The following is a 22,597-nucleotide window of genomic DNA, read 5'->3' as shown; positions in this document are numbered from 1 at the left end:
ATTCTCGTTGTCGAGCCATCGGACTGCACTCTCCTGGGTGCCCCCATTGGCCCACGAGCAATCGAGGAGGTCCTGGCTGCAAAAATCACTGATCTAAAGAGAATGCTGGACAAGATTGATGCCCATGATGCTCTCTTTCTCCTCACAAGATGCCTGTCTCTCCCTATGTTGACCTACTTTCTGAGATGTTCTCCATCCTACAGCAGCCCTAAGTTAAATGTGTATGACACCCTTCTGAGGTTCATGCTGGTGAAAGTCCTGAACCTGCCATTGGACGACTCTTAGTGGGAGCAAGCAACCCTCCCTGTAAGACTCGGCGGCCTTGGTGTCCGCACAGCCTCCCAAATTGCTCTACCAGCCTTCCTTTCCTCCTCCCACGCATCGCACGACCTCGTCAGAGATATCTTACCTGCAACCCTGAGAGATTCAGCAGGAATACACGATCCTGCTTTCACTGAATGTTCAAATCAGTGGGATGTTCTTGCAGCCCCAGCAACCATTATAAAGCCAACAAAACAACACAAACAGTCCGGCTGGGACCACCCTCTAGTGGAAAAAGCAGCTGATGCCATGCTCAGCGTCGCAACATCAGACAAGGAGAAAGCCCGTCTCAGAGCAGTGCATGCCCCCCATGCAGGAGACTTCCTCCTAGGCAGTACCCATGTCAGCAATGGGCACGCGCCTAGATCCAGAATCCCTTCGTGTAGCAGTGGCCCTCCGCCTTGGTGCCCCAATTCACACTGAATACAAGTGTATTTGCAACAGGGTGGAAGCAGACCAATACGGACTGCATGGGTTGCATTGCGGAAGCACAAAGGGCTGGCATGCAAGACACAACGAGGTCAATGACATCATCAAGAGAAGCCTCGTCTCAGCTAGGTGCCCAGCGGAGAGTGAACCTCGCATCCTAGGGGTCCAAAACCCGGATTTCCCAGCACTTCGCCCTGATGGCATCACCATATACTCATGGAAGGAGGGTAGACAGTTGGTGTGGGACTACACATGTGTATCCACCCTGGCTGACACCTATGTACACTTCGGAGCTGATCAAGCAGGTGGGGCGGCTAACCACAGGGAAACAGCAAAATCACTCAAGTACAGGCGACTGGAAGGTCAATACCTCTTTGTTCCCATAGCGTCTGAGACGCATGGCCCCTGGGGCAAGAGTGCCTTGGGATTTCTCAAGGAATTGGGTTCCAAGCTCATTGACGTCACCAGAGACCCAAGGGCTTCCAGTTTTTTGTTTCAGCGTCTCAGTGTGGCGATCCAGAGGGGAAATGCTTGCTGCGTCCTCGGGTCCTGTCCGGAAGCGGAGGAGCTTCAAGAGATCCATAACCTTTAGGCATTTGTCTTGTATGTTTTGTAACCTTTAAATACACAATAAAGCAAAAAAAAAAAAAAAAAAAATATATATATATATATATATATATATATATATATATATATATATATATATATATATATATATATATATATATAAGAAACATTTCCTGTCTTGAGTGATGGAATTATCTTCATCTTCTTCTTCTTCTAGTCAGATATTTTATAACTGCTGGTTCCTGAAGTCAAATAGGCATCTCAATCCAACATTCCTGAGTGCGTCTGAGTCCTTAATTAATAACTCACGAGAGTCACTTTTGGTGAAAGTGCATCTGTCTACCTTTTTTGAAGATCTTGTCTGCCAGAGATGCTAAATATGAGTTTGGATTTTTAGTTGTATTTTTCATTGCTTTAATCCAGCCACAAACTGAGGATTTTCATCCGTGTAGATGCTTTCGTAAGTTTAGATGTTTAGATGTATTAAACTGAAAATAGATGTTCAGATTTTCAGACGTTTATCGTGTGATGGTCATCTTGCTTCTACTTCAAGTTAGTAACTCCAGCTCTATTAGTTTCAAGTCTCTTGTGAGAGTGATCATTTGAAATCACCTCCGTTAACAAGGAAATAGAGATCCTCCTCCGTTAACAAAAACAAAACTTAGAATTTATCTGCGTTAAAACAAAAAACATGGGATTTATCTCTTTTTAACAAAGAAAATGGAATTCAAATCCGTAGGCAGAGAAAATGGGATTCAGTTTCATGGAGCCAAAACCACAGATTCACTTTGGATTTTAGGAGAATAAAATATTGAATTGGCTTACCTGAGGGGGAAAGACAGTACATACAAGGGAGTAGAGCGGAAGTAGGAAAGGTTGGTGGGAAGGGAATGGAAAGGAAGGAGAGAGAGAGAGAGAGAGATAGGAGTCTAGAAGGGCATAAAAGTGACAAATTTTTGGGAAGAAAGAGGACCGTCAGTCTGGGGAAAGAAACATGCGCCCTGTTCTATAAACTGCAGCGCTCTTCACGTTGGGAACACCCTCACATTTTTGCCCGGAAATAAACTCCTGCAGGTTTGGGTGAGGAGCGGACGGGGCTGTGTGGTCGAGGGAGATGGAGGAGGTAAGGAGGTACAGAGGAGCAAAAAAAAATAAAAAAAATATATGAGAGAGAGGGAGAGAGAGAGAGAGAGAGAGAGAGAGAGAGAGAGAGAGAGAGAGAGAGAGAGAGAGAGAGAGAGAGAGAGAGAGAGAGAGAGAGAGAGAGAGAGAGAGAGAGCGAGCTTGTGTTGCAAAAACATATTTGAAGTAAAAGTTCGCTTCTGTCCCCACTATGCGCCATTCTACTGGATGTCATGCCCCTCCCCCTCTCTCCCGTCTTTTTCCCGAATTTTGGAAAAGTCAGACAACCGCGCCAGAACATCAGAGCCTTCAATAAACACCTGCCAAATGCTGGAGGACTTGATGTTATGTAAGAGGTCAATGTTCTCAAAGTTCCTCGCCTGGTCGAACCTCGTGGACAACTACAAGTTAGAAACTACGACACAAGGCGCTCAGGCATCATCAATACCATTCTGACTCTGTTAACCTCATAATTCCTGATTTTCTGTTGGTAATTCCTGTTGCGGAACGTTTAAATAATCCTGAAATCAATGCTTTGGAGCACACAATTGGCTCGTGGCTCATCCTGTACAATAATTGACAGTAACTTATCTTTATATAAAGTATTCTTAAAATAAGAAAAACAAAATAATAAGCAAATCAAATAAAAAATGTTTTTAGGGGCAAGCTTCAGATGAGCTGATGTCAGCTTGAAGCTTGCAGCTTCAGCAGGAACGTGAGCTCCATTGCCAAATAACCTTACACTTATCTTCTTGAGAGGTTATCTTGAGATGATTTCGGGGCTTTTAAGTGTCCCCGCGGCCCGGTCCTCGACCAGGCCTCCACCCCCAGGAAGCAGCCCGTGACAGCTGACCAACACCCAGGTACCTATTTTACTGCTAGGTAACAGGGGCATAAGGTGAAAGAAACTCTGCCCATTGTTTCTCGCCGGCGCCTGGGATCGAACCCAGGACCACAGGATCACAAGTCTAGCGTGCTGTCCGCTCGGCCGACCGGCTCCCTCCCTCCCTCCCTCCCTCCCGACTTGGGTAAAACAAAACAAAAATAATAGCAAATACAATTATCTTGTTACTATTTTTCTTAATGTTTCTTTAATCCATTTGTTTCCTTGTCTTATTTTTCACCCTCAGCTTAATTTGTTCATCTTTCTCCTCTTTTTGCTTGAGTCTTACGAATATTTATCACAGTCATTTCTTCCACCGTCTTCCGTTCCTTCTTATTTATTCTCCTTTTTCAGTTCTTCCTCGCTTCCATCTCCTCCTCCTCCTCGTCTTCACTACGACGAAGGGGTCACCTGAGACCTTTTGAGCACCTGACTCGCCTTTTCCCTCTTATCTCTCCCTTTCTCTCCTTTGTCCTTTTCTTCCCCCTGCGCTTCCTCGTCCTTCACCTGCTTGCCTTTCTTTGTCCTCCTCTTTCTCTTGCCTTTACTTTGTACTCTTCCCCCCTTACTCTTGGCTGACTGACTCTTACTCTGAGAAAACCTTGGAGGGCAAAAATTCTTGGGTAAAGTGCTTCTTGGAGGAGTTGTCTTATCTCAGAGGTCGTGAGAGGCAGAGAGATAGCAACTTGCTGGGTAAAGGAGGGAAGGAGAGAGAGAGAGAGAGAGAGAGAGAGAGAGAGAGAGAGAGAGAGAGAGAGAGAGAGAGAGAGAGAGAGAGAGAGAGAGAGAGAGAGAGAGAGAGAGAGAGTCTCTCTCTTCTAAATGATGAGTTTATATCATCTGGAAATGATGTAAACACTGTCTTGATATGTCGTCAGTGGAAGATGGGCTTAGTAAACTCCTCAGAGTTTATTTCATAGTAAATGAAAGTATAGTAGTATTTATAGTAGTATTTCTCATAGTAAATTCCCTTTCGGGGATATTTTCTGAGTTTACAATATTTACTAATATTACCATTTACGTGTTCTGTGATTGTGTACTCTACGCCCTCGATTCACAACCGAGGAAACTCATGGGGTTCAATCCCGCAAGGCAGGATAGAAACGGTGTGCTTTGTTTTCCTTTCACCTGATACTCCTGTTTACCTAGCAATAAAACAGACACCTCGGGATTTAATCAACTGTTGTGGGTTGCATCTTGGGGAAAAGGTCAGTGAGTGACGTAGAGGTGACTTCGATAGTCCTAACTTCAGGCTACCTGTCCCTTCCTCCCCCCCCCAATCTTCCTGTCTCCAAACATTGGCAAGAATTTACAATTATTTTCTTCCTAGACTCAAATTGTCAAGAAAAGAGACAAGGATTTGGGTCATATTAACTAATCGTCTCTGTTCAAAATTCTAAATTCTAATGTTTCCACATTAACAGTTTGCTTCTACAAGTTTTCAGTAAACTGTTTACCGACGAGAAAACCACAAATAACAAAGAAAATGGAATTCAGATCCGTACGCAGAGAAAATGGGATTCAGTTTCGTGCGTTCGTTCATAATAATGTAGCATGTAATGTCTATAATTATATAACGCATGCTCAGCATTTAGATTTAGAAGATATGGGGGTCTATAATCTCTAAAATCAGGATCAATGGTCCTCCTGTGAGTGGGTTCGGTCTCTGGTGGGGGGGGGGAGTGACGGTGACAGATATAGCGATCATCACTGTCTCACTTCTCTGTCAATGTCAGTCATGGGCCATTTATGGGTTCCCCGTAGCACAGTCGGCTTCGTTCTCGACTCACAATCTCGAGAATTCCAGGTTCGAATGCCGGGCGGGACAGAAATGACAGAAATGTCGGCGTTTTTTCCTATCACCTAATGCATCTGTTCACCTAGCAGTAAGTAGGTACCCCCAGGAGTTAGTCAGCTTGTTGAGAGGTTAGTTGCATTCTTGGGGGGGTAGATTAGGTGTTGATATAAACCTAATGTGTATGTATACACTCTGGCTGCCTGTCCCCAAACTCAATGAATTATTTTTAATTATTATTTTTTAAAGTAGTTAAGAATATCCGGAAATATAATGAAGTGATGAATGATGTGATATTATAAAGTATACTTTGAGGGTGTATGTAGTATACTGTGAGATTAAGAAGTATACTGAGAGATTCTAAAGTATACTGTAGGATTATAAAGTATACTGTGAGATTAAAAAGTATACTGTGAGATTATAAAGTATACTGTGAGATTATAAAGTATACTGAGAGATTATAAAGTATACTGAGAGAGTATAAAGTATACTGAGAGATTATGAAGTATACTGTAAGATTATAAAGTATACTGAGAGAGTATAAAGTATACTGAGAGATTATGAAGTATACTGTAAGATTATAAAGTATACTGAGAGAGTATAAAGTATACTGAGAGATTATAAAGTATACTGTGAGATTATAAAGTATACTGAGAGATTATGAAGTATACTGAGAGAGTATAAAGTATACTGAGAGATTATGAAGTATACTGAGAGAGTATAAAGTATACTGAGAGATTATGTAGTATACTGAAAGATTATGAAGTATACTGTGAGATTATAAAGTATACTGAGAGATTATGAAGTATACTGAGAGATTATGAAATATACTGTGAGTTTATGAAGTATACTGAGAGATTATGAAGTATACTAAGAGATTATAAAGTATGCTGTGAGATTATGAAGTATACTGAGAGATTATGAAGTATACTGAGAGATTATGAAGTATACTAAGAGATTATAAAGTATGCTGTGAGATTATGAAGTATACTGAGAGATTATGAAGTATACTGATAGATTATGAAGTATACTGTGAGATTATGAAGTATACTGTGAGATTATGAAGTATACTGTGAGATTATGAAGTATACTGAGAGATTATGAAGTATACTGAGAGATTATGAAGTATGCTGAGGGATTAAGAAATATACTGAGAGATTATGAAGTATACTGTGAGATTATGAAGTATACTGATAGATTATGAAGTATACTGAGAGATTATGAAGTATACTGTGAGATTATGAAGTATACTGTGAGACTATGAAGTATACTGTGAGATTATGAAGTATACTGAGAGATTATGAAGTATGCTGTGAGATTATGAAATATACTGAGAGATTATGAAGTATACTGAAAGATTATGAAGTATACTGACAGATTATGAAGTATACTGAAAGATTATGAAGTATACTGAGAGATTATAAAGTATACTGAGAGATTATAAAGTATGCTGAGAGATTATGAAGTATACTGAGAGATTGTAAAGTATACTGAGAGATTATGAAGTATACTGAGAGATTATGATGTATACTGAGAGATTATAAAGTATACTGAGAGATTATGAAGTATACTGAGAGATTATGAAGTATACTGAGAGATTATGAAGTATACTGAGAGATTATGAAGTATGGCGAAAGATTATAAAGTATACTGAGAGATTATGAAGTATACTGAGAGATTATGAAGTATGCTGAGGGATTAAGAAATATACTGAGAGATTATGAAGTATACTGTGAGATTATGAAGTATACTGATAGATTATGAAGTATACTGAGAGATTATGAAGTATACTGTGAGATTATGAAGTATACTGTGAGACTATGAAGTATACTGTGAGATTATGAAGTATACTGAGAGATTATGAAGTATGCTGTGAGATTATGAAATATACTGAGAGATTATGAAGTATACTGAAAGATTATGAAGTATACTGACAGATTATGAAGTATACTGAAAGATTATGAAGTATACTGAGAGATTATAAAGTATACTGAGAGATTATAAAGTATGCTGAGAGATTATGAAGTATACTGAGAGATTGTAAAGTATACTGAGAGATTATGAAGTATACTGAGAGATTATGATGTATACTGAGAGATTATAAAGTATACTGAGAGATTATGAAGTATACTGAGAGATTATGAAGTATACTGAGAGATTATGAAGTATACTGAGAGATTATGAAGTATGGCGAAAGATTATAAAGTATACTGAGAGATTATGAAGTATACCTGTAAGATTATGAAGTATACTGTGAGATTATGAAGTATACTGTAAGATTATGAAGTATACTGAGAGATTATGAAGTATGCCGAGAGATTATAAAGTATACTGAGAGGTTATAAAGTATACTGAGAGATTATAAAGTATACTGAGAGATTTTTCTCCCCGTACTTATGTCCTAGTGAAGGATGATTACACAGGAGGGTACAGGAGCTGACGACTTCTGACTCCTGTTAGCTGGCTGAGAGCATTCGATCCCTTCCCATAGCTCATGGTAAGCCTTACCCTACCAGTTTACCCTGGAACTAAACCCCCTCAAGCGACGTACAACCAGGTACTCAGTTACTGCTGGGTGAACAGAGTCGAACCGTTTTGGATTGCCGCATGTAGTTAATCCTCCCTGGCCAGGACTCGAACCCTGACCAAATTATTCGTGAGGAGGAGCGGGGCGATTCAATTACCACTACGATTGCTTTAATGGATTACCCAATATGCTCCCCATTTCCTTCCCTTTTGACAGATTATCGTAATTATCACCACCACCGGCACCGGCCCTATTGGGCACCACCACCGGCACCGGCCCTATTGGGCACCACCACCGGCACCGGCCCTATTGGGCACCACCACTGGCACCGGCCCTATTGGGCACCACCACTGGCACCAGCCCTATTGGGCACCACCACCGGCCCTATTGGGCACCACCACCGGCCCTATTGGGCACCAGTATGACTTCACAAGGTGACAATAATTTCGGTTTAGGGCACATTTGTATCGCTAGGAACCCAAGACCTGAAATCAAGCCAGGAGGGTATAATCACTTACATATATATATATATATATATATATATATATATATATATATATATATATATATATATATGCGAACAAGCCTGAATGGTCCCCAGGACATATGCAACTGAAAACTCACACCCCAGAAGTGACTCGAACCCATACTCCCAGAAGCAACGCAACTGGTATGTACAAGACGCCTTAATCCACTTGACCATCACGACCGGACATAATGAGGTGATAGCCGAGGCTATATGAACCACCCCACCGCCGGCACTCGGATAGTTATCTTGGGCATAGCATTTTACCAAGTCACCTCATTCTTTGGGGCACACGTGAGGAACACAAATGCGAACAAGCCTGAATGGTCCCCAGGACATATGCAACTGAAAACTCACACCCCAGAAGTGACTCGAACCCATACTCCCAGAAGCAACGCAACTGGTATGTACAAGACGCCTTAATCCACTTGACCATCACGACCGCCTCGGCTATAGCCTCGGCTATCACCTCATTATGTCCGGTCGTGATGGTCAAGTGGATTAAGGCGTCTTGTACATACCAGTTGCGTTGCTTCTGGGAGTATGGGTTCGAGTCACTTCTGGGGTGTGAGTTTTCAGTTATATATATATATATATATATATATATATATATATATATATATATATATATATATATATATATATATATATATTATATATATATATATATATATATATATATATATATATATATATATATATATATATATATATATATATATATATATATGCATCAGCAGGTTAGAACCAGTGAACCTGTTGTTGTTGTTGTTTGTGTGTAGTGAAACACCCTGACGGTGAGAGTTAACTCTAATCTAACAATATCTTTATAATACACAGAGAGCAATCACATTAACGCGGCTGCATCAATAAAAAAATCTCGTAGGAGCTGTGGTGAGGGTTCGAATCTATGCTGGTGGGGTGTTCCCAAGCACACACACACGCGCTAGACCACTATATGGTCAAAAACTTCAGGGGCGTCGAACCCCGACCCCCTGATAAGAACTCCGGGTCAACACCCCCAGCGTTCATTAATGCACTAACGGCTTAAAACTACACATAGCGTTCATATTCTCATAGGACAGTGAGCATATACGAGTATACTGAGCGTTCTCCCCTTATACCGCGATATATTCCGTGCCTCATCCCACCTTCTCTTATCAGCGATATTCCTGTTGTGTTGACTGTTTACTAAGCACTCGCCATTCAGTAATTACCTCTTATCTCCTGCCTCTCTCTCTCTCTCTCTCTCTCTCTCTCTCTCTCTCTCTCTCTCTCTCTCTCCCCCACCCCTCACACCCCCCCCCCTCCCTGGTAGCCGTTTATTGCTTATATTACCCTACGACAACACCCGCTTCACTCGTTAGTTTGTTATTTGAACTCAATCGTTACTAGAGTGATGATGAGGGTAGTTGTGGTGATGGGGTGGTGGTGGTGGTGGTGATGTGGTGGTGGTGGTGGTGATGGGGTGGTGGTGGTGATGGGGTGGTGGTGGTGAGAGGGGTGGTAGTGGTGATGGGGTGGTGGTGGTGAAGGGGTGGTGGTAGTGGTGATGGGGTGGTGGTGGTGGTGATGGGGTGGTGGTGGTGAGAGGGGTTTTGGAACTTTTATGTTATTAAATGGAGAGAAGAAGCTGTGGAAGCCACCTCCATATACAACATTAAAAGGCAGATTCGACAAAGAATTTGAGCGAGTGAGTAGTTAAGCTATAACACAACAGGTGCAATAACGCTAGAGGGCGGGGTACAATGAGTTAGACCTCATTTCCTCGATAGGTGAGAACTGATAAGGGAGAGCGTCACTGATAGGTGAGAACTGATAAGGGAGAGCGTCACTGATAGGTGAGAACTGATAAGGGAGAGCGTCACTGATAGGTGAGAACTGATAAGGGAGAGCGTCACTGATAGGTGAGAACACATTAACACACAACCACACATACACACACACACACACACACACACACACACACACACACACACACACACACACACACACACACACACACACACACACACACACACAGATGACCTGAAAGATGCCATAACCCAAAGCTATCACCTGCGGCCCATGTTAACTGAATAACATCAGCAGCGTAAGCAAAGCTGCCCCAACAATCGTGAAGCCTTCAAGAGGCTGAACAAGAAGAAGCTCAGACATTATACACTGCCTATCTTAGACATGTCCTGGTTTTTGTAGCCCCAGTATGGAGTACCCACAAGAAAAACACGAATTAATATTAACGCCCAAAAGTTTGCTACGAGACTAGTCGCTGAGCTTAGAGGACATAGCGGCGAGGACAGGCTATATATATATATATAAATATATATATATATATATATATATATATATATATATATATATATATATATATATATATATATATATATATGTCGTACCTAGTAGCCAGAACGCACTTCTCAGCCTACTATGCAAGGCCCGATTTGCCTAATAAGCAAAGTTTTCATGAATTAATATATTTTCTCTAATTTTTTTCTTATGAAATGATAAAGCTACTCATTTCATAATGTATGAGGTCAATTTTTTTTTATTGGAGTTAAAATTAACGTAGATATATGACCGAACCTAACCAACCCTTCCTAACCTAACCTAATCTATCTTTACAGGTTAGGTTAAGTTAGGTAGCCCAAAATGTTAGGTTAGGTTAGGTTAGGTAGGTTAGGTAGTCGAAAAAACATTAATTCATGAAAACTTGGCTTATTAGGCAAATCGGGCCTTGCATAGTAGGCTGAGAAGTGCGTTCTGGCTAATATATATATATATATATATATATATATATATATATATATATATATATATATATATATATATATATATATATATATATATATATATATAATAATAATTTTTGTTTATAAGATGGTTCAATTGGTTTGTGAAATTGCATAAGATTGGTATATTTACATTCTTGCAAAGCCAATAACATGCACAGCGTTTCGGGCAGGTCCTTAATCTAATATATCAGGTAAGATGAAAAGGTACATTGTAGCGAAATTTTATCACGATATAGCTGCAATCAAAATTGACAGAGGTGATTACCCTGGGGAAGATATATGTCTTAGGTGTTAATATTGGGGAAGTGGGAAGTACAAGATACAGTGGGAGTTTGAAGCACGAGGTGGGAAACTATGAGGATGAAATTAAGTACTTTTTGGTTTTACTTTTGAATAAGGCATAGGCTGGACAACTTTTTAATTCAATGGGGAGTGTGTTCCATAGACTGGGTCCCTTTATGTTCATGGAGTGTTTGCACAGATTTAGTTTGACTCTGGAGATATCAAAGATATATTTATTTCTGGTGTGGTGCTCCTGGGTTCTGTTACATCAAGGAAAAGATTCAGATCAACATTAGCATTTGGAACAAGGTTTTGTACATGTAAATAGCACACGCGAATATGATGAATGAGTTTATGTTTAGCAAGTTTAAGGACCCAGCTGTCGTCACCTTGGGCAGGAGTTCAATCTCCGATTGTCCGAGTGATTGGGCAATGTTTCTTTTTCTCTCTGTCATGCTATCCTGCCCCCTCGCATCCCTTTCAAGTGCTCTATAGTAATTCTGTGCCATCGCTTACTTATAAAATCCTTTCCTTCCTCTGGTTCATTGACAGAGACAACAACAGACATTTTAAGCATGAACAGGTGAAAACCGACAAGATATGGCTGGTGCTTAGGAAGTCAAGTTAGCCATAAAGACGTCTGAAAACCCGACTTGAAATAAGCAAACGAAGATACTAAAAGTATTTGTTGTCTAAACTCCACATAGAATAGGCACAGCCGGTATAAACAAATAAGCGACGGGGCGCAGGAGCTGAAACCTATCATGCAAACACATATAGGTAAATATATATATATATATAGATATATATAGACTAATACACAACTCCCTCATATCCCCCCCCCCCTGAACGCCTCTTTAGGGGGAAGAAAGCTTGAAGCGGTTAATTAAGTCTCCAATTGCGTGCAGTGTACACCTACAGACCAAAATCTCGCGGAGAAGAGCCTTGTTTTCGTGTGCTGCTCGCGCTGAGAGGCCTCTCTGGGTGTTACCATAACTGTGGAGTGGAGAGGAGTCAGGGGAGAGAGAGAGAGAGAGAGAGAGAGAGAGAGAGAGAGAGAGAGAGAGAGAGAGAGAGAGAGAGAGAGAGAGAGAGAGAGAGAGAGAGAGAGAGAGAGAGAGGGACAGACAGACAGACAATGAAGGAAGAGTAACTATTATAATTGTTATATACTACCATCCTTCCCTCTATCCCCATCCCCGTCTCTTCCCTATCTTTCCTTCCCTCCCCCCGCACTTACCCATCCCCTTGTCTTACCCCCCCATACCCTCCTGTATTCTCCCCCGGTCTTCCCTCCTTGCTGCTGACTGTACAAGAGTGTGAGCTACTCTCCCATGTGTACACAACAGCACACTGTACAAGAGTGTGAGCTACTCTCCCTTGTGTACACAACAGCACACTGTACAAGAGTGTGAGCTACTCTCCCATGTGTACACAACAGCACACTGTACAAGAGTGTGAGCTACTCTCCCATGTGTACACAACAGCACACTGTACAAGAGTGTGAGCTACTCTCCCATGTGTACACAACAGCACACTGTACAAGAGTGTGAGCTACTCTCCCATGTGTACACAACAGCACACTGTACAAGAGTGTGAGCTACTCTCCCTTGTGTACACAACAGCACACTGTACAAGAGTGTGAGCTACTCTCCCATGTGTACACAACAGCACACTGTACAAGAGTGTGAACTACTCTCCCATGTGTACACAACAGCACACTGTACAAGAGTGTGAGCTACTCTCCCATGTGTACACAACAGCACACTGTACAAGAGTGTGAGCTACTCTCCCATGTGTACACAACAGCACACTGAACAAGAGTGTGAGCTACTCTCCCTTGTGTACACAACAGCACACTGTACAAGAGTGTGAGCTACTCTCCCATGTGTACACAACAGCACACTGTACAAGAGTGTGAGCTACTCTCCCATGTGTACACAACAGCACACTGTACAAGAGTGTGAGCTACTCTCCCTTGTGTACACAACAGCACACTGTACAAGAGTGTGAGCTACTCTCCCATGTGTACACAACAGCACACTGTACAAGAGTGTGAGCTACTCTCCCATGTGTACACAACAGCACACTGAACAAGAGTGTGAGCTACTCTCCCTTGTGTACACAACAGCACACTGTACAAGAGTGTGAGCTACTCTCCCATGTGTACACTACAGCACACTGTACAAGAGTGTGAGCTACTCTCCCATGTGTACACAACAGCACACTGTACAAGAGTGTGAGCTACTCTCCCATGTGTACACAACAGCACACTGTACAAGAGTGTGAGCTACTCTCCCATGTGTACACTACAGCACACTGTACAAGAGTGTGAGCTACTCTCCCATGTGTACACAACAGCACACTGTACAAGAGTGTGAGCTACTCTCCCATGTGTACACAACAGCACACTGTACAAGAGTGTGAGCTACTCTCCCATGTGTACACAACAGCACACTGTACAAGAGTGTGAGCTACTCTCCCATGTGTACACTACAGCACACTGTACAAGAGTGTGAGCTACTCTCCCTTGTGTACACAACAGCACACTGTACAAGAGTGTGAGCTACTCTCCCATGTGTACACAACAGCACACTGTACAAGAGTGTGAGCTACTCTCCCATGTGTACACTACAGCACACTGTACAAGAGTGTGAGCTACTCTCCCATGTGTACACAACAGCACACTGTACAAGAGTGTGAGCTACTCTCCCATGTGTACACAACAGCACACTGTACAAGAGTGTGAGCTACTCTCCCATGTGTACACAACAGCACACTGTACCTCAGGGTACACGAGTCAATACAATAACACATAAATAAAAATTTCTCCATTGTTTACCCCGGTCTTGGCTCTTCTCTATATGTCTCTTCCACTCTCCTTCCCTTCTTTCTCTTCCTCTTGCCCCCCACCTCTTGTGTCCCCCCCCCCAGCGCCCCCATCTTTCCTGTCCCTCCCTCCCTCATCCACCCCGCCTTCAACCACCCCTACCCCACCCCTCCCTCCCTCCCTCCCTCCCTCCCTCCCTCCCTCCCTCCCTCCCTCCCCCCCACCCACTCTCTCACCTCACACATGAGATATTTAAATGGAATTAGCGCGGCCCACTGCGCCACCTGACCCCTGGGGCGCCTGGCCGGATTTATGACAAATCTTAGATATCCGCAGGGCCGCACGCCCACAGTGCCGCACGCCCGCAGTGCCGCACGCCCGCAGTGCCGCACGCCCGCAATGCCGCACGCCCGCAGTGCCGGCCGCCCGCAGTGCCGCACGCCCGCAGTGCCGCACGCCCGCAGTGCCGCACGCCCGCAGTGCCGCACGCCCGCAGTGCCGCACGCCCGCAGTGCCGCACGCCCGCAGCGCGGCACGCCCGCAGTGCCGCACGCCCGAAGTGCCGCACGCCCGCAGTGCCGCACGCCCGCAGTGCCGCACGCCCGCAGTGCCGCACGCCCGCAGCGCCGCACGCCCGCAGTGCCGCACGCCCGCAGTGCCGCACGCCCGCAGTGCCGTACGCCCACAGTGCCGCACGCCCGCAGTGCCGCACGCCCGCAGTGCCGCACGCCCGCAGTGTCGCACGCCCGCAGTGCCGCACGCCCGCAATGCCGCACGCCCGCAGTGCCGCACGCCCGCAGTGCCGCACGCCCGCAGTGCCGCACGCCCACAGTGCCGCACGCCCACAGTGCCGCACGCCCACAGTGCCGCACGCCCACAGTGCCGCACGCCCGCAGTGCCGCACGCCCACAGTGCCGCACGCCCACAGTGCCGCACGCCCACAGTGCCGCACGCCCACAGTGCCGCACGCCCGCAGTGCCGCACGCCCACAGTGCCGCACGCCCACAGTGCCGCACGCCCACAATGTCTCACAAACTCACGAAACTAATCGTGTTAAAATTGTACCCAAAAAGATAACTGATCAAACATGACTGTGATTCGTACACCAGAATGCAAGAAGCAGCATCTAACAGCCTGGCTGACCAGACCTAGTCACCCAGGAGACCTAGTCACGGACCCACCAACTTGGCATTATGATCTAAAGACGAGAATCGCTAAAAAGTCGGAGTCTGGGAACTAGAGCTCGACAAACTCATCCACATGCCTTTCCCCAAGCATTTGACATAACTACAACCACTTGGGCTGGTCGGTAAGGCAACCGGCTCGCTTCTTGCAGGTCGGAGTTCGATCCTCGATGGTCGAAGTGGTTGGACAACCGCACTGGCTTAGCTCTTTCTCCTGTTAATTATCAATATACTAATTACGGATTAGAGATGATTTTCTCTATAAGTCAAATCGCTTGATAATAACTGTTTATATACTCACGTAAACAGTAATAATAATTATGAGGATGATGATAAGAATAATAATTACACAGAGAGAAATTATACCAACGTGGAGAGTCACCTGGAGCTGTGAGGTGACTCGAACCCGCGACCAGTATACTGCCCACACCCGGGTGCCTGGCGGCCCATATCAGGGTGGCCTGGCGGCCCATATCAGGGTGGCCTGGCGGCCCATATCAGGGTGCCTGGGGGGCCCATATCAGGGTGCCTGGAGGGCCCATATCAGGGTGGCCTGGGAGGCCCATATCAGGGTGGCTGGGGGGCCCATATCAGGGTGCCTGGGGGGGCTCATATCAGGGTGGCTGGGGGGGGCCCATATCAGGGTGCCTGAGGGCCCATATTAGGGTGCCTTAGAGCCCATATTAGGGTGCCTAAGGCCCATATTAGGGTGCCTGAGGGCCCATATTAGGGTGCCTAGGGCCCATATTAGGGGGCCTGGAGGCCCATATCAGGGTGGCTGGGGGCTCATATCAGGGTACTTGAGGGGCCCACACCCTGATACTCAGTGAGAAGTTTAATAGGAGCCATAAGGAAGGTTCGAACACACACACTGGGGTATACCCAAGCACACACCTTTCTTCTCCACCATCCCACTCTATCTCCCCTCTCCCCAACTCTTCTTCCTTCTCCTTCCCAACATTCAGTAATGCAGTATTACTACATGACCCGGCACAGCATTAAAACTCTACGGAAAACACAACCCACAATTTTATTTCCCACTTCATGAACAATCGGATGAGTGAAGGAGTAGGGGGGGGGGGGGCGCTTGGTATAGATTCCGATATGGTCTGTGACACTCCCGTAACTCCTATGATTCATCTTGGAAAGTCGGGTGAGACTAGCCGCGAGCCTCTAGCCTTCCACAAGCGACTAACCTTGCACAAGCCACTAACCTTGCACAAGCCACTATCCTTGCACAAGCCACTAACCTTGCACAAGCCACTAACCTTGCACAAGCCACTAACCTTGCACAAGCCACTAACCTTGCACAAGCCACTAACCTTGCACAAGCCACTAACCTTGCACAAGCCACTAACCTTGCACAAGCCACTAACCTTGCACAAGCCACTAACCTTGCACAAGCCACTAATCCTTGCACAAGCCTCGGATAGACAGAACGACAAACAAAGAGACAGATATTCGCTTATAATTATAGATTACTCCTTATTACCAGAAGTCATTTTTTCTTCATAATATAAAACGACGAAAAAAATACTAATTTTCCCTGTGTTGTCAAGCGAACGGAGATGGACTGGAAATCGAGTTTTTTCCCCGTCGGTCAAAAACTATCGGGTTTTGTGAGTTGCTGCATTCATTCCACCGGAAGAGGGAAAGTAAGTGGTTGTGATTGCTCTCTCTCTCTCTCTCTCTCTCTCTCTCTCTCTCTCTCTCTCTCTCTCTCTCTCTCTCTCTCTCTCTCTCTCTCTCTCTCTCTCTCTCTCTCTCTCTCACACACACCTCAAGTACCTCAAGGATCGTTCCTATAGAGCCTCTCCTATCCTAACACATGTAAACAACCTAACAGAGGAAACAAGCTCAATAATATCCCAGTAACCTTGACTTTATCCCTGACAAATGCAAGGTTACGAGAATAACAGCTGGAACAAAAAGACCCCAAACACAGTATAGGATGAACGAGAAGGCAAATATATATTTTTCCAACATTATACAAAAGAGGAAGACTCAGTAGTAAACATAATTGGAGATCTAAGACCAGAGGCAAACATCAGCAGGATAAGCGACGACTGCATAATCGGTCACAGACAAACAGTCCGGTTATCCTTCAGGAACCTGGACAATGATTCCTTCCGAGCGGTGTAGACATCTCTTGTGAGATGTGTTATTGAGTGTGCTGCACCAGCATGGAGCCCCTATGTTGTCCAGACCACACACTAGAAGGTGAAGGGACGACGACATCTCGGTTCGTCCTGGACCATTCTCAAATCGATTTGAGAATGGTCCAGGACGGACCGAAACGTCGTCGTCTCTTCACCTTCTAGTGTGTGGTCTGGTCAACATACTTTAGCCACGTTATTGTGACTCAGTCGCCAGCATGGAGCCTCCTACCTAAACAAGCAACAAAGCAAAACTAGAAAAGGTGCAAAATATGTAACAAGGTTCGTTCCTGAGCTAAGGGGACTGAACTATGGAGAACGACTGAAGAAACTGGACCTCACTACACTGGAGAAAAGAAAGAAATATGGCGGACACGATAACGACGTACAAGATACTAAAGGGAAGGATTGACAAAAGTAAATATAGAAGAATGCCCAAATTAAGGAACTCTAGAACGACCGGACATAATAACAGGCAGTCCGGCCGGCCGTTTTGTGAACATCAGCACCCATCCATCCGGCCCTCGGCCATACAGCACATCCGGCGCCAAAAATTTAGGGAGCTGTTTCCCATAAACATTTTGATTTTAGATTGACAATTTGCATATATGTGAATTTATATTATGTTTACATAATGAGGAACGGGATTTGTAGATGGGCTTCCTTGGTGTATACCTATATCCCTTATAGCATTATATATCCCTTTACAGCGATATATCATTTATAGTGAAATGTTTTATTTAATAGAGAAGGATATTTCTATCCCATAATTTATCAACACTTCACTCTATCCATGAGGTTTCTGGCCCGCGAGGGACACTCTATCCATGGGAGGTTTCCAACCAGGGAGGCAGGAATGTTAAATACATTTTAATATAGAAACGGAAACACATTTTCCATCCCCGTGGGGAGCTCCGTAATTTCCAGATGGAGTGGCAACTGGAGGACGGAAGCTCGCTTGACTTGCGGAAGAGAAGCGGGTACGTTGGTTGCTCGCTACTTTATTACTATGTTTTCCTGGCCCAGAGTTTCTTTATTGTTACCTGTAGTATTTTCCTTTTTATCATTTTGCTGCCTGTTGCATGTTATTCTCTTTAATTTAGCATCTTCCGTGTTCATTTGTTTCGTTTGATATTTTTTTTAGAATGTTTCCTTGTTTATTTACTTCTCTACTTTCTTATTTATTTGTCTCCCAGTTCTCTCTCTCTCTCTCTCTCTCTCTCTCTCTCTCTCTCTCTCTCTCTCTCTCTCTCTCTCTCTCTCTCTCTCTCTCTCTCTCTCTCTCTCCCTCTCTCTCTCTCTCTCCCTCTCTCTCTCTCTCTCTCTCCCTCTCTCTCTCTCCCTCTCTCTCTCTCTCTCTCTCTCTCTCCTCCATAATGCCTTTTCCTCCTCAACATGGCTTTCTGCTCTACGGCCTCTTCCACCCCGGGGCATTCCTTACTCAACAGCAGAACGCTCTTCCGCTCCTGTCTTAGAGGAATACAGATGCGATTCTCCTGCCTTGGGCAGAATTGAAAAGGAAAACTGGATATTCTTAAAATGATTTTTAGTCTTTTGCTGTATTGGCTATATATATATATATATATATATATATATATATATATATATATATATATATATATATATATATATATATATATATATATATATCTATATATATATATATATATATATATATATATATATATATATATATATATATATATATATATATATATATATATATATATATATATATTTAGGGGTACCACCACTGGTTTAATTAAGGGGACCCACATCCTCGAAGAAGAAAATAAATAGTGTTCAGAGAAGACCTTGTGGATTCTCACTGAATACTTTAATCTTTTCCTCTCCTACCACCCCTATTATTTTATATATATATATATATATATATATATATATATATATATATATATATATATATATATATATATATATATATATATATATATATATATATATATATATATATATATATAAACCTCGTACTTGAGAGTAGTAAAGTGATCAAGCAGGAATATAAGCCTCAGGGACATTTACCACTGTCAAACATTTCCTTACAAAATTGCGATTAAATAATTTCCAAATCAGCCACCAGAGGCCTACAAAGGTGCCACCTAATGCAGTCAGTGTTTAGCACAAATAAGTGTCACGAATATGAACGAATATTATGCTTTACATAACTGATAATTCGATCTATAATTACATTTATAAGGACCACAGACCACGTAAATTATAATTAAGAAGATTAATTTTTTACACTACTCAATAACAGTTCTCGTAGATTTGCCGATGGGTATTTTTTTCATTTCATGGGTAAAATATAATAAAAAATTATTATAATGCCTCAACATCTTTTCATATACATTACCACGACTTTTTATGCCGAGGATATTAATACAAAGGTGAAATACTGTTAAAGTATATACGACTTTAAATCACTGTACTGAAACAGTGAACACATTTAAAGATAATGCAGTGACCGAAGATTAATGAAAATGGATGTTATGATGCTGCTTCGCAAATGATTAGTGAAGAGAGGCAGAGAAACAAAATAAATAAAAAAAAAATTGCAACCAAAGCAAAGGACTCACCCAAACCTATACACAGAAACCTAAGAAGGAAACTTACGGTAAACAAACAGACAAACATGATCAAAACGACAAAAACACCAAATATTGAATCCACACACTAAATAGCATAAAATATAAACCAAAAAAGAACATATATATGATATTAGACTTACTGTAGAGCAGAGGGGCCTCGCCTACAGTGAGAGGCTGAGCGAGCTCAAACTCTCGTGGGAGGAAATGCAACTTGGGAAAGTGACGATGATCACAACGTACAAGACATTAAGGGGAATTGACACGGTGGATAAAGCGGCAATGCTCAAACTGAGCAACGATAGAACCAGGGGACCACGTGTGGATGCTGGAGACACAGATGAGGTAGGACCAGGGGACCACGTGTGGATGCTGGAGACACAGATGAGGTAGGACCAGGGGACCACGTGCGGATGCTGGAGACACAGATGAGATAGAACCAGGGGACCACATGTGGATGCTGGAGACACAGATGAGGTAGGACCAGGGGACCACGTGTGGATGCTGGAGACACAGATGAGGTAGGACCAGGGGACCACATGTGGATGCTGGAGACACAGATGAGGTAGGACCAGGGGGACCACGTGCGGATGCTGGAGACACAGATGAGGTAGGACCAGGGAGACCACGTGCGGATGCTGGAGACACAGATGAGGTAGGACCAGGGGACCACATGTGGATGCTGGAGACACAGATGAGATAGAACCAGGGGACCACATGTGGATGCTGGAGACACAGATGAGGTAGGACCAGGGGACCACGTGTGGATGCTGGATACACAGATGAGGTAGAACCAGGGGGACCACGTGCGGATGCTGGAGACACAGATGAGGTAGGACCAGGGTAGACCATGTGTGGATGCTGGAGACAGAGATGAACCGAAGAGACATCAAGGAAAAACATATTCACCGGAAGGGCCACAAGCAAATTGAACGATGTACAAGAGGACATTGTTGCGGTACAATTAATACGCAACTTTAAATGAAATAACACGAGAAACGGAAGGAATAAAAGCCATTACTGCAACCTACCAGAAGATGGAAATGTATAACCGGGGAGCTTTTGTTTAACTCTGTAAACAAATTAAGATGAGTACACAAGCCACACACACACACACACACACACACACACACACACACACACACACACACACACACACACACACACACACACACACGCAGGTGAAGATGAAGTACAGTACAGTAACATGAAGAAACACAGTACTCAGGTGAAGTAGAAAGGAGAGACATGATCACTACCTTACAAAACTGAGTACCCACATGAGCCACAGGGACGTTAGAAAGAACTTTTTCAGTGTCAGAGTAGTTAACAGGTGGAATGCATTAGGCAGTGATGTGGTGGAGACTGACTCCATACACAGTTTCAAATGTAGATATGATAGAGCCCAGTAGGCTCAGGAATCTGTACACCGACTGACAGTTGAGAGGTGGGACCTCTCCAGGGCCAAGAGCCAGAGCTCTACCCCTGCAAGCACAACTAGGTGAGTACACACACACACACACACACACACACACACACACCAGTGAGTGCACCATATCTCCATCTTCGTCCAGCTCACACATCAAAACATCTGAAGATTCAATTTGGGCTCTAATCCCAAAGCATTCCGAGTGAATACATTCTGATGAAGGAAGACGGGTCTCAATCTTCCTAATCTTGAGAAAGGAAGGAAGGAAGGAAGGAGGAAATCTTTCGTAATTACCAGTATTACGGTTTTTCCCCGCAGGTAGGAAAATTTTATAATAGATTCATTAGGGCGTTCCGGACTTAATTAGGATGAGGGAGAAGGATCTCTCTCTCCGTCTGGAGGTGTTCCTCGAGTTGTGAATTGACGCATGCGGCGCCCTAAGGGGGGGGGGGCCTGTCATTGTTTTTTGTTGTGGCTTTTGTATTTGTTTTGCGCTTGCTTGGGGACTCGGGCGAAGTTTCGGTGATTTTGTGGGAATTCTTGACTTTTCTTTTTTTAGAGGGCAAGTTTTATGGGTTTTGTTGTGGTTGTTGTGGTTGTGGTGGTGGTGGTGTTTGATGTTGTGGGTGTTGTTGTGGTTGTTGTTGTTGTGGTGGTGGTGGTGGTAGTGGTGGTGTTTGATGTTGTGGGTGTTGTTGTGGTTGTTGTTGTTGTGGTGGTGGTGGTGGTAGTGGTGGTGTTTGATGTTGTGGGTGTTGTTGTGGTTGTTGTTGTTGTGGTGGTGGTGGTGGTGTTTGATGTTGTGGGTGTTGTTGTGGTTGTTGTTGTTGTGGTGGTGGTGGTGGTGGTGTTTGATGTTGTGGGTGTTGTTGTGGTTGTTGTTGTTGTGGTGGTGGTGGTGGTGGTTGTTGATGTTGTGGGTGTTGTTGTGGTTGTTATTTTTTGGTGTCTGTTGACGTGATTTTGTTCGGTGCCTGTTTATATATTTTGCATCCACACTACCCTCACTCATCCCCACCTACCCCCCCCCCCCCTATCCCCACCTACCCTCCATTCATCCCCATCATCACCATTGCCATCATTATAACTATGAACAAATTCACAAGGGCCTTTATGAGAGTTCAAACCTAAGCACTGGATGAACCCATCAG

At 43.8% G+C, this 22,597-nt stretch overlaps 2 protein-coding genes across 2 annotated transcripts in view; one reads left to right on the top strand and one right to left on the bottom strand.

Annotated features, from left to right (window-relative positions):
* Positions 1 to 22,597, bottom strand: part of LOC138367363 (uncharacterized) — a 293,394-nt gene that overhangs the window by 117,339 nt on the left and 153,458 nt on the right. The window lies entirely within an intron of this gene.
* Positions 14,387 to 15,151, top strand: LOC138367522 (testis-specific H1 histone-like). Its single transcript, XM_069329205.1, has one exon. It carries the CDS (start codon positions 14,387 to 14,389, stop codon positions 15,149 to 15,151), a length of 765 nt encoding a protein of 254 aa, XP_069185306.1.

This window comes from Procambarus clarkii, chromosome 22, assembly GCF_040958095.1.
Source record: "Procambarus clarkii isolate CNS0578487 chromosome 22, FALCON_Pclarkii_2.0, whole genome shotgun sequence".
In the NCBI taxonomy this organism is placed as follows: Eukaryota; Metazoa; Arthropoda; class Malacostraca; order Decapoda; family Cambaridae; genus Procambarus; species Procambarus clarkii.
Note: the sequence above shows the minus strand (reverse complement) of the source record. Positions and strands in the feature narration are given on the sequence as shown.

Bases quoted from the DNA above. Each gene is read 5' to 3' on its own strand.
- LOC138367522 (XM_069329205.1), top strand. From the start codon at position 14,387: ATGACAAATCTTAGATATCCGCAGGGCCGCACGCCCACAGTGCCGCAC.